This window comes from Telopea speciosissima, chromosome 7, assembly GCF_018873765.1.
Source record: "Telopea speciosissima isolate NSW1024214 ecotype Mountain lineage chromosome 7, Tspe_v1, whole genome shotgun sequence".
NCBI classification, from domain to species: domain Eukaryota; kingdom Viridiplantae; phylum Streptophyta; class Magnoliopsida; order Proteales; family Proteaceae; genus Telopea; species Telopea speciosissima.
The window spans coordinates 27,539,436-27,554,893 of NC_057922.1; the positions used below are offsets into that span (position 1 = coordinate 27,539,436).

Consider the following 15,458-nt stretch of genomic DNA (forward strand, 5'->3'; position numbering starts at 1 on the left):
TTGTGATCACGTTTACCTTTTCGAATGCAAACTCCGAACTCCAAACGAATGCTATGAGATCTTCAATAAAACGAATCAAGCACTTGAATCCATTGCCAACAACCAAACCGAAGTTTTCAATCGATTTCCTTCGTGCTTCTGCTCTCGAACCACGCCGGAATGGTCGAAGATGACTTCTCCTCGATTTCTTTCTTCTATAGGGCTTCAGAGATGCGTTTTCGATCCTTCCAAGTGAATATATATTATTCCAATAGATAGCCTTCGGACCAATAAGAAAGAAGTGAAAAAACGCAAACCCAAAAATTCGCCATAACCCAGAGGGCAGGGTAAAACGTTAACCCTTATATGGTAAGAGTAAAGGCAAGAGAACCAAATAAAATAGAATCTCTCTTCATATAGCTTAAAACGTATTTGGGTAGATTAGGTGGAATGGATTAGGGGTATATGGGACTAGGCTATGAGTTAATGTCTGAAATTTTCTAATGGGCCCTACGTAGACCAGTAAATGGAAATGAGAGGGTAAAATTATCTTACCCTTACAACACTAATTGTTTAGCTAGGCGGTTAAAAGAGTCTAACCCTTGCCCTCGTTTTCTTATTGTGATGTAATCCCTAGCTTGACCCTCCAAATTAGGGATAGGTAAGGGTATACGAGTAAATGGGATTTCCATTGCCACCTCTAAATCTCCCAAGAAATTGTTTGATCTTTTCAAACTTGTGATTTTATTAAAATTTTATAAAATATTTTGTGGCTTGCTTGCATACTATCAGAAAACATTGGCTTGGAACATGGAATCTTTCATCTATTGGATTTCCAATTGGATTTGAGAAGGTTGTTCAGCTTATCAATTTAGGATCTATATGGCAACACTGAAAAGAAACAGTTGTAGTGATTTTTTGTGTTTTTTTTTGTTTTTTGGAATAAATTTGGAGTAGAATATGTATGTGTCGACGTCCGGCCTGTTTTTATGTCAACCTAATAAACTCGACTCTTAAGGTCGACTCTCTCTACTGCCGCCCCACCACTGCCACCACTACCACAAAATATAAGATACTTCTGTTAATGTGCATTTCATACGTGTTTTAGTTCTTATCTAGTAGTAGAAATATTTTTTTTTCAATTTCATCGTACACATTTTTTTTTTGGTTTAAAAATATTATAAATGATCCAAAAAAAATTCTAACTCAGAAATATTAATTTGGAATAGAAAAAATTGTCATACACAGCCTTAGTGATTGTAGTGAACCAAGATAAGGGTTAGGATCCCCCTAAAAAAGAAACAAAAGAAATTCTAATTCCCACGTCAATCCAATGAACAATGAATTAAGAAGATAATTCTCTATGCAAGCAATATAAAGAAGTACACCAATGAGATATGGTGGGATGGTTTCACACATAAAAGGACGGTGAAGTATTTTCATGTGAGAAGAAAAGAGATAGAAAGACGGTGTTAGAGTACAAGCCCAGATCCTCTCCAATGACATTTAACCACCAAAATCGATCTCCCACCATCAATGGGGTGTGGTCCCCACACTTCTCTATTTTAAATTTACACTGTCTCAGGTGCAAATCTAGAACCAACCTAGACCTGTATCGGCCAACGTCCAAGAAAGCCCAATGAAGTTTCATATTTGTTCATGAAAGCCAACGTCCTAGAAAGAACATCAAAATATATGGAATCATATACTTCATTTTAAAATGGGGTTTGACTCTCCACACACAGCTATGTAGCTAACCGTCCTTCTTGTTGCTTAGACATGAAATTATAAACAAAGCCACTAGGAAATTTCCCAACTCCCAAGGCATTCCATCCAGCCATGCAACAGCATAATCTGCCCCTCATTCTCATCGTCACCTTCACCAGTAAACCCATTTTTCCTTTCCTTTTCCTTTCCTTTATCTTCCTCTTCGCTTCTATTTCTATATAAACTCCCCCAGCCTCTTAATCCCTCATCACAACTTTTCATATCTTTCCGCCAGCATCTCGACCTCCACCATTTTTTTTCAGTTACAAATATGTCATCTTTCTGTTCTTCATTTAGAGTTTCAATGATGCTTCTTGTTCTACTACTAGCAAGCTCTTTAATGGCTGCCTCTGCAGCAAATTTAGATCAAGATTTCGTCATCACATGGGGCGATGGCCGTGGTAAAATGCTCAACAATGGGCAGTTGCTAATGCTGTCTCTTGACAATGTCACTGGCTCTGGGTTTGAATCTAAGAATCAATATCTATTTGGAAAGTTTGATATGCAGATCAAACTCGTCCCTGGGAACTCTGCTGGCACTGTAACCACTTTCTATGTAAGTTCCTATTATATATACATTCTCTATAGTTCAATTCCAACCAGGAAGCTTAGTTTCCATTAACTGATCTCTCCTCTAATTGCTACTCTGTAATTGCAGCTATCATCTCAAGGAGACAATCATGATGAGATTGATTTTGAGTTCTTAGGAAACTTGAGTGGAGACCCATATACTCTCCATACAAATGTATTTAGCCAAGGCAAAGGAAACAGAGAGCAGCAGTTCCATCTGTGGTTCGACCCAACTAAAGATTTCCACACTTACTCCGTCCTCTGGAATTCCCAACAAATCATGTAAGCAAGAAACACCCAAATCTAGCTCTGATATCACTTGTTAAGGACTTGGGTATAACTCATCCTTCATATCGGGCTACTCACATTGGATGTGGGAAACCCCAACACTTCTTTAATTAGCTGAATTAATGATTTCTTTCTTCTTTTCAGTTTCATGGTGGACAACATTCCTATCAGAGAATTCAAGAACAGAGCATCTGAAGGAATTCCATACCCTTATAACCAACCCATGAAGATCTACACTAGTCTCTGGGATGCTGAGCAGTGGGCAACTAGAGGAGGGCTTATTAAGACTAACTGGACTGAAGCACCATTCAATACTTATTATAGAAACTTCAATGGGAAAGCCTGTGTGGTGTCTTCTAGTGGTGTTTCTTCTTGTGATTCAAGGACAGCAAGTGCTAATGCTGTATCTGATAACTCATGGCAAACACAACAGCTCGACTCAAAAGGTCAAAAATATCTCAGATGGGTTCAGAAGAATTACATGATTTACAACTACTGCACAGATTATAAGCGATTCTCTAATGGTCGCCCAAGAGAGTGTAGACGTTCTAAGTCCCATTAGATTGAGAACTTTCACATTCTATTACAAGTGATGTTAATATTATAAATTCCATGATCATTCTTTTATTTATCAAATTGATTTGTATGCCATGTGTTCTTTGGGTATCTACTGCAATAAAACTAATAAATTACTTACCTCAGATATATAGATTGTTTAATGGGTCACTATTTCATTCATTAATTTAAGTTAGAGACAGAGTAAGCACAGCAGAACCCCTTAAACATGTTAAGTAAAGGAAAGAGAGAAGGACTAAAATATGGCTTTTGACCTGAAGTGTACTTGATTAGTAGGATATTGTTAGGCTTTTAAAATAGTAGAGACTCATTAATATAATCCATATTTTGTTTTAATTTGTGGTCCTTCACTGAATTGAGAAACCAACGCGGTTTCATTATTGACTCTCAAATGAATCAATTATGAAGTATCAGGATTAGGAGATCAATTGATCAGGATTTTTGCAGTAGTGGGAGATTCCATGTCTTTGGAGGGAAGACAATCATAAATGTGCTTTAATGGTCCTAATTAGCTTTCTTGATCCTTTATAATTTAGAAATGATCTACTTGATTTACTGAGATGTTGAATTGCAGATCATTCTGTGTATATACAAATAAAATGAAATTTTATTTTACAGGTTACACATGTATCAAAACTCTTAATTGATCGTAATACTGCAACTGTAGATCAAGATTTACAAGTGTTTTGCTAGACAAATGACTTGATTAAGGTCCTATCTGAAGTTCCAAACCAGAAACCCCATACTATAGGGTGTGGCCTTGGCGAAACCAACATTTTTTTTTCTTGTAAGTAATATCAACTTTATTGTAAAAAAAAAGGGGAGGGGGGTTAAATTACACTTGAGGTACCCAATGTCGTCGAACTGCCTTGGTAATGTATCACAATCAAAGTATGTTGGGCATGTCCTTCTATAGTAGCTCATGTGTGTAGAGACCTTTTAGCAACTCGAGGAGTATAATTGGTTGTGGACTGCAGCTGTCCCACAGTTTGTGAAGCCAATGATTCCAAATGTTACTCCATGTTGGTCATTCTTTCAGTTAACTGTCTGACCATCTCAACAATGGGAAGATTAGTGTTTATGGCCTGGTTTGGGGTGCTGGAACTCCCCGCAGTCATGGCTCTGATACCAAAATAACATAAAATTAAGTCTCAAACAACTAAGTTTAAACCTAAACAGTACCTTAAAACACAAGTTTCTAGTAACAGGGAATTAATAGTAACACCTATCAGCAGGTGAACAGAAAAGAACTTTTAAGTCTTTTAACTCTTACCAATACCTAACAGTACCTTAGGTTGGTGGTTAATCTCAAAAGAAACAAACTCTACCAAATCTGGCCTATCATATGGACATGACGAAATCTTTATCAAAATATAACTAAACTAATCTAGAGCAACTTAAGTACCCCTAGCAAGGACTGTCTAGCACTCTAATGGGCCTCAAACTGGCCCACAAAAGTGGACCAACAGCTGGCCCAAAAACCTCAGGTTTTCTTGGTGGACTTGTATCATGTTTTAAGTGGACTATCAGTAATTTAAAAACACTAATTCACTGTACCTACGTCTATCAGAAAATTTCAGAGAACATTAGGAAATGGTCTGAAAGCAATTTCAATTTTCTTTCCAGGAAACTAAGGCATTTCAATAGCAGTGTCAGATTACCAGGAGAACACCTAAGGTGGGAATTATACTGCAAGAAACCACTCCTAACATAACTCAGATAATTTTTGTTGCATGAATTATATACTATACCAACATCATTAAGGATAATTGAGTTTGAAATTTCTTACCCAGGATTAAATGCCATCTAGCAATACTCACGACCGATGCATAAATATTAAGAGGAAAGACACCATGTTGATCCATGATCTTGGTCGCATCTTCAGTATACTGACTATCCAATTCCTTTTACAGCTTACAAGTAAGGTAACTGAAAACTTTTGAAGTTGTTAAATCCAGTGAATCACAGCAGTTAAGCTCTGTAATTGAAACAGGAGGTCAAGGTTAATCCTGTAGCTATTTGCTATAAACCTCAGGATTTCATTACCATTTATAAAACATTCCATATTTATCTGGGGGTTAAACCGTTCAGTTCTACTGACACTAAAAGAGGTGGATTGCTAATCTTTGAAGGAAATTAATTTGGTTGGAAACCCCCACCCCCCTTCCATCCCCAATGCCCTTCAAAAACAAAGTTTTAATCATTAACCAGCTTCCCTTTCCACTAAAAGTAAAATGAAGAAAAGGCGCGGCCGGGGGGGGGGGGGGTGGTTAGAGAATCAGTTGAGTCGATCAGTTTATCAGTCAAGACAGTACTGGGAAGCAACTTCAGTATTTCAAAGTGAAGAAATACAGAACTTACTAGTTTATCACGTCTCAGGGACATTAGGCCGTGGAAAAGACAAATTTCTATGGATAAATACATCCTTGCCCTGGGAAAGTAAAAACCTTATTGATTCTCCCCAAATGCAATTCCCTTCCTTTCTATTTGCTTTTCAATTTGCCTGCTTTGCTGATTAAGGTGAGATAGAATGCAACCCCATAGTAAAGAACAAGCTACAATCTGAACCCACAAGCTGCAGTTTTTCTTGAAAAATATTCCCCAAAAGTACAATTATGCTGATGTGTCATTTTTTTACTTTGAGTCATCCTGGGCAAGCAACTTTTGATCCTGGAGCCAATTCCATACATCAACATAACAGACTTTTTTTCTGGATGAATGGAAATATATTAAAGAAATAAAAAAACAAGAACAAACACAAAGGCCAATAGGCTTAGCCAAGGGGAGAGACCCAGACGAAAGAAAAGCAACTATCACAAGGAGGATGATGCATCAAAAACCAGAGGGGGAAGGGGGGGGGGGGGGGAGAGAAACAACTCAACTGCATTTTTATGGAAGCATGAAATGCTATTTGATTAAAGTGAGATGGGTGAGATTGAATGCAACCTCATACTCTCACTGAAGTGAATAGAAACAAGCTATAATCTGAACCCACACGTTGTATCTTATTGCAAAATATTCACCAAATTATGTTGATGTGAATCTGTCATATTCCATTTTTCTTCAAGTCATCCTTGGCAAGCAACTTTTGATCTTGGAGCCAAATTCCATAGATCAATATAACAGACTAACAAATCAACTGCATTTTTATGGAAGTATAAAATGTCATTCTCCTTAACCCATATCTTCTGCCTTACTGTTTGGAATCCTTAATCTGCTAGTCTCAACCTGATTGGCAAAGCTTACTCTTGGCCGCTGCAAGCCCTGTTAAGGAACAGATTAACTGAGTTTTAAGAGTGCACAGAGGAAGTTTCTAATTTTAAAATGCCATAAACATGTGGCCAATGCCTAGAGCAGTCTTACAGTCATCCTGCAGTGGATGCTGAGATCATGATTCATTTGCAGTAGGCGAGTTTTTGCCAATTCTTCAACTCTGGAGGCATTCGTGCATGCTTCTTTCACCTGCAAATGGATAACAAGAATTTTCACAGGGATTCTTGTGCATACATAGTTTTTACTTTTCAGGTTAAAAATAAATTTTCTTAGAAAATGTACAACAAGAGCTATAGCCTAGAAGGCCTGAAGGGACTAATCAACAGGAGAGGAGCCCATATACAATGAATCCCTATTAACTCCCACTTTACCCAACTCATCCTCAATGATATTGGCTGATTGCATCCTCTGCAGAAAAGTTAAATACAAGATTGAAGAGAAATCATATTGAAGGAAAAAACCTCGACAAAAAGATTTAAGGGAAATATCAGTCTTGTGATCTCTGTGGATTGTAATTGCCTGACAGTGAGTAACTTCTTTAGAATCCTAATAAAAGTGAGGGATATATTTCAGCCGGGTTGAGGACTATCATTTGCTCTGCATATCCTACTGCAAATATGATATAATTTCAAGGGGTATCTGGATGGGCTCTTGTTCAGTTAGATTATATAAGGGAGTGCTTTAGGTGGATCAGTTGTGTAGGCAAACAGGAGCAGAAAAAAAGTGAACAAAAGTTGATTTCAAACAGCCATAATGATTAGAAACAATTTGTCATTGTTTACCCCCATAACCACTTCTAGTTCAACATTAAAGAAATAAACAAAGGGTTTTTCTTTCTTTCCCTGTAGCTGTAGCTCTCTTCATAAAAAATGCCTCCACATCTTCACAATTTATCCACATTCTGGTTTACATGAAAAAAGATTTCATCCAAGAAGACAGGTCAATATCTAGACCTTTGATTGGGTAAGCACAGTTTGGGGGTTAATATTTTTGAAAAAAAATAGCACAACCCATCCCACAAATCCACATGGAGGATATATCAAATAATTTATAAACCAAATCACTGCAAAAGAGGAACATGACCAGAAGGCATATTAGGGAGCTCTGTCACATTACCTGACTGACTTCAAAAACAGCATGTTCCTTTGAAGCATCAGCATATTCCCCCAATAGATTCTTTAAGCAATTTAGTTCCACCATCAGTAATGTAGCCACTTCCTCGGCATCTTGCAACTGATTTCTTGAGAATTCAAATGCCCTCTCAGCATGAAGGCGAAATGAGGAACAATTCAGACATGTGCAGGGCCCTCTGCATCCTCGTGGATTTCTTTTGAGAATCCCCTTTGTAGGACCACCTGCAGGCTTTACTGACGGAACAAGAGCTTCAAATTGTGGTGAATCTTGACAAAAGCTGAGTGATTCTAGAGGCTTGACATCTGCATGAAATTTCATTGCCGTACAATCCTCTTCAATTCCTGTAGAAGAATAAGAAGAAATATGCAGAGCACCCTGTTCTATTGTCGCAGCTTGAAGGCTGATGGATAGCTTTGCTGGTCCATCTGCTTTCTGAATCAAACCCATGGCATTACAAGTATCCAACTCATTAGAACTATTTGGCATAACATTTTGAACTTCTGATGAACATTCACTGGACGAATTGGGTGCTGTTATGATCATTGAATCATTGGCTGTGGAAATAAAAATTCTTTCAGGCAAATTCTGAAGGGGAGGTTCAGTAGATGGTCGTCCAGGAAACCGTAAATTTGGGCACTGAATCTCAGATGAATCATCCAATGGAGCTTCTCTTGCTATTTCAGGTGGAGTTGAAGCCAAACAACCCAAATGATGTCCAACAGGTAAAGGGTCAGTGTTCACCCCTTCCATGGGAATTTCCTGAGACGAAGAAAACAAAAATGGTGGGACAGGCTTCTCCTCCACAGACTTTTCAACTTTCTCACATTGGCGAATTTTCAGAGCACCTGAAAGGAATTGAAAAGGGATCTCATTTCCAAGGAAAGAAATGGAAATCTTTTACCATTTATCAAAAAATCATTTTTTACAACAAGAAGAAAGGAGAAGAAATTACTGGAATTATCTTTTGCAATATCTGTAAGAAATGGCAACAATCTTCTGTAGCTAAAGGAATTCGGGGCTTTAAATAGCTTCGACCGTGAACAAGGAATAAGACCATCCTGCAAAATACCACAATCTCAATTACATTGAGCAACAGAACTTTAGAACAAATTCTCAGTCAGGAAAAACAATAAGGCAATGGGAAGAATTCACTATTCCAATTTCCCAACCCAGTCATTGGAGAAAAAGAAATATGGAATATGACATAATCGACATCTAAAACTTCAAATTTCAAAATGGGAAACAAGAATCCACTTACCATCCTGCTCTTAGTGTGGGAAAAGTCATTCTTGTCCACAAAATTGTCCCTACTCTGTAAATCAAACTCCGTTGTATTCCCTCCATTCCCCTCCACTTCCAATTTGCAGAAGACATTGACATCCGGAGGTGTTGCCTGAACCCACTCTTCTGTAGAATCAACTCCCCTACCAAATACCTCACCGTCTCCATTAATTTTCATCCCACCTTGACATGACTCTACTAATAACTCCCTTTTATCTTCCATCTCAGGTAATTGGTGCTTTTTGGCACATTGAGGACATTGAGGATCAAAATCCATTCTGCTTCCTCCATTCTCCTCTGCCTCCAATTTACATATTACATCAGTATTAGGGGCGATAGTCTGAAACCAGTCATCATTGGAACAAACACTTCCCCCTGAAACTTCACAATTTAGATTATTTTCTGGCTGCCCCAAGCAGACCTCAGCCAACTGATCAGTCACTCCCGTAACAGGAAATTGAAGCATTTTGAGATCCACATCTGCTGCAATGGTCCCCTGGTTGCTTTCAGGCAAATATTGAAGGGGGCGTTCAATAACGGGTTGTCCCAAAGATACTAAATTTGAGCCCTGAATGCCAGATGAATCACCCAGCGGAGCCGTTTCTCTCCTTTTTCCTGGTGGAGGAGAAGCCAAACAACCCAAAGGATGTTCAGTGGGCAAAGGGTCAGCGTTTACCACCATGGGAATTTCCTGAGACAAAGAAACTGAAAATGGCGGAACAGGCTTTTCCTCGAAAGATTTTTCAACTTTCTTGCATTGTCGAATTTCCAAAGCAGCTGAAAGGAATTGATTTGCAATGAAATAAATGACAATCTCTTACCATCTCTCATAAAAGAATAAGTACAACAAGCCGAAGGGGAAGAAATTACTGGAATTATCTTTTGCAATGTCCATAAGGAATGGCAACAATCTTCTGTAGCTGAAGGAATTTGGGGTTTTAAATAGCTTCAAACGTGAACACGGAACAAGACCCTCCTGCAAAGTACCAGCACCCCATCACATTGGACCTCTGTTTTTTCTTTTCTTTTTTTTTTTTTTTTTGGGGGGGGGGAGGGGAGGGGATAGGCTAGAAAAGTTTATTTATATTTAATGAGCAAGAGAACTACAAAGCAATGGGAAGAATTCACTATTCCTACTAAACATATTAGATAATGAACCATCCCAGAATTGAAGAAGCAGCAGCAGCTAATGATTAAATATAAGAGGAGTTAAGGAGTTCTATACTAATAGACATAATCACCATTTGAATCCTGTAATTCCAAAATGGAAAACAAGAAGCCGCTTACCATCCTGCTCCTATTGCGGGATCGATCATTCTTGTCCATGTCGATTTGGGAAAAATCTTCACCAACGCAGTTACCATTGTCTGAAACCCTTCTACTCGATGGGTTCTCAGCAATATTGTCCCTACTATGTAAATCAAACTCCACTGTACTCTCTCCATTGTCCTCCACTCTCGATTTACAGAAGACATCAGTATCCGGAGGTGTTGTCTGAACCCAATCTTCAGTAAAATCATCTTCACCACCCAAAATCTCACTTTCTCCAATACTTTTCTTCTCACCTCGACAAGACTCTACTGACAACTCTCTCGTCCCTTCCGTCTCAGTCAATTGATGATTTTCTGTACATTGAAAATTAAAACTCATACCTACTTCGCTTTCCTCATTTTCCACTACCTTCGATTTACATAATACACCAGCTAATTGAGGTTTCTGGAAATCCGCATCTTCTACGATATCAATATTACCATTCGAATAGCACTCGTCGGAGATGGAAGCAGGAGAAAAAACCCGTCTGGCACGAAGATCCTTGATGGAGTTGCGAACGATTTCATTGTCGAAGACTTCACTGTTGGATGCTCTAGGGTTTCCTCGGCACCAATCAGGCAACTGGACTTTAGTGTTGTGTTTTCTTGCGGGGGTGGAATAGGGACGAACGTGGCCGGATCTGTTGCGGTGAAGGAATATCTCCGATCTCCTCCGAGTGAAGATCCCTGCGAAGGGATCGGTGGAGGAGGCGGAGGAGCTCTGCTTTCGTTTCTTTGTCTTTAAGCCTTCTGTTTCTTCCATGGCGATTCTTGGAGTTCAGCTTCTGCGTTTTTGGCCCTTAGGGTCTGTTTGCACTTAGCAACCATTAAACATGCGCAACAATACAAACGAGAGACATTAGCGAGTTACAGCCTTCCTAGTTTTTTTCTTCTTATTTTTTTGGCGGGAATCGGCGGGAGGGAAATAGAAACTTTTGGGTTTTAGCGCCAAAAAAACCCAAAAGTTGAGGTTTTTTTTTTTTTTTCTCCCTCTATGGGGGTGGGTGTAAATTTCGAATACTGGACCCCCTATTATATTGACGGATCAATCAAATCACTGGTGTCCTCACTGGCCTGTTTGGACTTAGGCTGCCAAGATTAAGCCCCTCTTTGCCAAAAATCTGATATATTTGGAGGGAAAAGATTTCTGCCAGGCTGCGAGCAATCTACGCCCAGATGCAGGTCACATGTGGCCATGCGAAGTAAATGTCCTCCCCCTAGAAATGAAAAAAGGCCCATACCAGTTGATCTCCATGCAGACATTCTCATTGGCCTCATGCTTGTGGTGTTGTACGTCCAAGGTCACGCAGCCTGAAATTCAAATGATAAAAGTTTTTCTTCACCTTTAGCAGGGTCACGCAGCCTGAAATTCAAGGTTCTTAGGCTCATAATGACCCTCTTCCAAATTGTTGGACGCCTGAACATGGATTAAGGTATGGTATCGGCCAATACCGATACTTGGCCAGTTCTGGTTCAGGTATCAATATGGATCAAGGGTAAAATCATCAAAAAAATATTCACATTTTAATGAAAAGTAGAGGTAAAATTGACTAATTCAAGCTGACACCGGTAGATTAGAATTGATATCAGATCAATATCGATCAAGAGAGACTGGATACTGATACTTGATGAGCCATTAAATAGCTTCCAATCGGAAGAAGACACGTGTCCCATTTGGCACGGAGTAGAGGAGTCCGGCCCCAGAAAAGACCTGACCGACGTCTTGGCGTCGATCCACCCGATCGACGCCTTGGTGCCAACCACCTGGCTGACACCTCGTGGTCATCCACATGGTCGACGCCTAGTGGTCATCCATTGGGCAGACGCCTTGTGGTCATCCACTGGGCCGACGCCTCGTGGTCATCCACCGAGCCGACCACTATAGTATTGGTCATTGATCATCGAATCCTCCCGTGGGACGACGATCGTGACTCGCCTAAATCACGGAGCCACGTCAGCACATCCGACGATCGCGGGATACGCCGAGTCATCCGTTATCTCATAACGGGATCGTATCACATTCACATATAGACTCTTACCAAGTAAAGAGTCCTCATCCGAATATTACTCTACCTGGAAGAGGCCCACCAAAAATCGAACTCTTCCCATACGAGGGCTCTTTTCCACCGCCCTATCCAAACTTTATAAATACTTAGGAATAGAGCTCAAATGCTCATCTCATGTTTTACTAAGTTGAAACGTTATTGCTTTTAGACCTAACTTAGGCATTGAAGAGTCCTTTGCCGGAGTCAAACCGACTCTCTTATGCTAACTCAATTTTTGTAGATTCACCTGTGAGCGGACCGAGGAGCAAAGGTTTTCATATGCAACAATACCGATATCTCAATCCTTGGCTTGAAAACACCCTTGACCATTCTTCACACCCTATTCTACCGCAATTAAGAAGACTACCCCGGTTTAAAATATCTTTGGAAAAATGATTTGAGATTAAGCACAAAATATAGGCATATAGCATGATGCTTATTCTTTCTTCATGTATTACGTGCTTGCATGGCTCCCAATAAGATTAAGCACAAAATCTTATTCTTTTTGAAATCTTTAGAATTTCATCAGGTTGATTTGTGATTTCCTCATTTTATTTTATTTTTCATCCTATTTTTAGCCATTAATTATTCTCTCTAGTACTTTTCCTTGATTTTTTTTTTATTTTCTTAGGATTTTTCTAGATTTATTTTAGCACTAGGGGCATTTTTGTGATTTTAATATTTATCTATTCACGAATTCCTAGCATGTTTTAACCATGTTTAGGGTTCATATAAGAATTTTTTATTATTTCATTCAATCTTCTTTGATATTCTTGGATTTTATTTGATATATATTCTCATGCATTAGGGTTAGGATTTTGCATCTTAATGACGTTTTTTTGTAAATATGTCCGTCATCCTTTTCATTGCATATGCATTGAATTATGTTTGTTTCGCAGCCAATCTCTGTGATTATGTACTCTTTGTTTTTTTTTTTGGATAAAAAGTATGTGACCAAAACCCTAGCCTTATATTTTAATTCATTTGACTTATGTATTATATTTCTGATTTTATGTTACACATCTTGGTTATTTTTATATTTTAGCCAAATATTAGGAAGATCGATTTAATCGGATGGATTGGGATACCTAATACCTTTCTTAGACCGCAACATTATATGCACCCTGACTTTTGGTTTAGACTGCCCTATTCTACTTGTCATGGAGTCAAGTTGTGTTTTATGGGTCTTGATCTTATTCTAAATGTCGACTCTAGCTCTCTCTCTCTCTCTTCCCAAAAAAGATAAAGTGGAGAATATCTTGAATCTCTTCGCCCACATATGGGGGGATCGAAAAGGTTCACTATTCTCACAACTATAGGAATGAAGATGGGACAGGGAGAGTTATATGGGGTGGAGAGTTGCAGGGATGGGGGGTGAAGTAAAGAGAAACCATCGAAATTGTGAGGGAGAATCACGGAGGCCCTCTTAACAATCCTTTACCACTATTTGAATTTTAATCCAACTTGAGTGTTGACTTTGCCAAGAATGTCCCCTCTCTCTCTCACACATACTCACACACAAAAACAAACAATGAAATAAATGTGAATATCGATCTAGTGGCCTTGAACAACCATCTTTTCCTTGAGTGTCCTATCATTCAACACCTATGGCAGCAAGCAAGACTTCACCATCACTTCCGTAATCAAAGCTTTATTGCCATTATTCACCTCTTCATCAAGAACTCGAGTTTGAATGTAAGGGACAACACAGTTATGCTAGCTTTTTTCTGCAACATCATTTGGCACATTTGGACGGGCTACTGGGACCTTATTCTAAGGGAGCAAACCTTCAGGCTTGACATCATCATTAGGAGGGCTATTAATGGAGCTCGAGACCATTTTCCTTATGTTACAGACCAAGCTTCATCGGAATCACAGATTCATCAAGTGGATGCCCCCTCCCATTCCTTATGTTAAGTTCAATGTTGATGGCGCAAGTAAAGGTAACCCAAGCAGAGCTGGTATTGGTGGTGTGTGTCGGGGTTTAGGTGCCTCTTTCATTTGCTGTTTTGCGAGTGGTATTGGTTGGAACTTTGCCCTGGTAGCTGAAGCTCTTGCAATTCGCAAAGCTATCTTGATGGCAATCTCCATGAATGTCCAGAATTTGATTATTGAAAGTGAAAATCTCCTAGTGATCAACATCCTCAATAAAGTATCACAAGCTTCACCTTGGAAAGTAGCTCCAATTCTAGCCGATTGTTCTCAACTTGTTTTGCAGTTTGAGAACATCTGCTTCATTCACATCCTCCGGCAAGCCAACTCAGTTGCAGATTGCCTGGCTTCTTTCGGGACTTCTGTTTCAAGATGACTTTGTTTAATTGGTTCCAAACTCCTCCCCACTGTTTAAACTTGCTTTTGTATTCTGACTCTTCTGGAACCTTGTTCCAATGTTAATAAATTTATTTTGTCAAAAAGCAAAGCCTTGAACAACCATTCCAAATCTTTTTTGGTAGGCAAGAGAACAACCATTCCAAATCAAGATTGTAATTACCTAGTTTCAGGTTCCATGTGATAAATATGGGCAGCTGGTTTCCACCATGACATGCGTACTACTTCACAGTTAGAATTTTAATTGAAGTTCTCCTCCTATCTAACTATACATTAATGTGATTCTTGGTATCCATCTTTTTTTATATCACAAGCCAACCCCGGTGCAATTCAGATCCTTCACGGCATAGTTGCCCTAGCGGCCTGAGTGGCGCAGACATAACCGCATGCGCAATGACGGCCTTACCCCTGCCTGAGCGGGGGTAAGGCAGCCATTATGCGTGCAGCTATGTCTGCACTGCTCAGGCCGCTGGGGCAGCGCCATAGAAGATCTGGATCCACCCTGGCGTCTATTATCTTGTATTTGTATATGTGGTTCACCTTTATTCAATCAGTTGTTGTCACAAAATTAAAGTTTATTTCTCCATCCTGCCCAAAGATTATTGGAAACTGAATTAGTGACATCCCTTATGAATTTTATGTGGTTAGCAAACTCCTTCCCTATGGATTGTGAGCTCAGTCCATGGATTGCTCAACCCAAAGGGGGTGAGGGAGCCAAATCCACAAATCCAAAAACCCCCATGTAAAAATGTTTAAAAATTAAGGGTTAAGTTTGGAGCATGGTGATAGGTTATCAGAATCGGAGCGATAAATGTTTTTTACAATTTAACCCTCTATCTATACCATGCTTTGATTTGATATCAGGCACATATCGCTATCAATGTCGATTGATACCGACAAGGATCGA

At 39.3% G+C, this 15,458-nt stretch overlaps 2 protein-coding genes across 3 annotated transcripts; one reads left to right on the plus strand and one right to left on the minus strand.

Moving 5' to 3' along the window:
- The first annotated feature begins 1,976 nt into the window (after positions 1-1,976).
- Positions 1,977-3,241, plus strand: LOC122667566 (probable xyloglucan endotransglucosylase/hydrolase protein 23). Its single transcript, XM_043863893.1, has 3 exons — positions 1,977-2,302; positions 2,405-2,598; positions 2,749-3,241. The coding sequence occupies exons 1-3, from the start codon at positions 2,018-2,020 to the stop codon at positions 3,164-3,166; spliced, it is 897 nt and encodes a 298-aa protein (XP_043719828.1). The 5' UTR covers positions 1,977-2,017; the 3' UTR covers positions 3,167-3,241.
- Positions 3,242-5,620: 2,379 nt separating this feature from the next.
- Positions 5,621-10,967, minus strand: LOC122667559. Of its 2 annotated transcripts, XM_043863885.1 has the most exons (9): positions 10,156-10,967; positions 9,739-9,844; positions 8,846-9,645; positions 8,540-8,645; positions 7,570-8,432; positions 6,544-6,642; positions 6,343-6,444; positions 6,052-6,084; positions 5,621-5,888 (listed from the first exon to the last, which is right to left on the minus strand). In XM_043863885.1, exons 1-7 carry the CDS (start codon positions 10,939-10,941, stop codon positions 6,355-6,357), a joined length of 2,850 nt encoding a protein of 949 aa, XP_043719820.1. In that variant the 5' UTR covers positions 10,942-10,967; the 3' UTR covers positions 5,621-5,888; positions 6,052-6,084; positions 6,343-6,354. The 2 variants fall into 2 exon arrangements, with proteins under 2 accessions (XP_043719820.1, XP_043719821.1); XM_043863886.1 differs by lacking the exons at positions 5,621-5,888; positions 6,052-6,084 and having other exon boundaries at positions 6,243-6,394.
- Positions 10,968-15,458: the final 4,491 nt, after the last annotated feature.

What these genes read in the sequence shown, in the direction of transcription:
- LOC122667566 (XM_043863893.1), top strand. Translation starts at nt 2,018, where the DNA reads ATGTCATCTTTCTGTTCTTCATTTAGAGTTTCAATGATGCTTCTTGTT. An exon ending in GCACTGTAACCACTTTCTAT is followed by an intron (nt 2,303 to 2,404) that starts GTAAGTTCCTAT and finishes CTGTAATTGCAG; the next exon opens with CTATCATCTCAAGGAGACAA. An exon ending in TGGAATTCCCAACAAATCAT is followed by an intron (nt 2,599 to 2,748) that starts GTAAGCAAGAAA and finishes TCTTCTTTTCAG; the next exon opens with TTTCATGGTGGACAACATTC.
- LOC122667559 (XM_043863885.1), bottom strand. Translation starts at nt 10,941, where the DNA reads ATGGAAGAAACAGAAGGCTTAAAGACAAAGAAACGAAAGCAGAGCTCC. An exon ending in CCCGCAATAGGAGCAGGATG is followed by an intron (nt 9,845 to 10,155) that starts GTAAGCGGCTTC and finishes GGTACTTTGCAG; the next exon opens with GAGGGTCTTGTTCCGTGTTC. An exon ending in GCATCCACTGCAGGATGACT is followed by an intron (nt 6,445 to 6,543) that starts GTAAGACTGCTC and finishes GTTCCTTAACAG; the next exon opens with GGCTTGCAGCGGCCAAGAGT.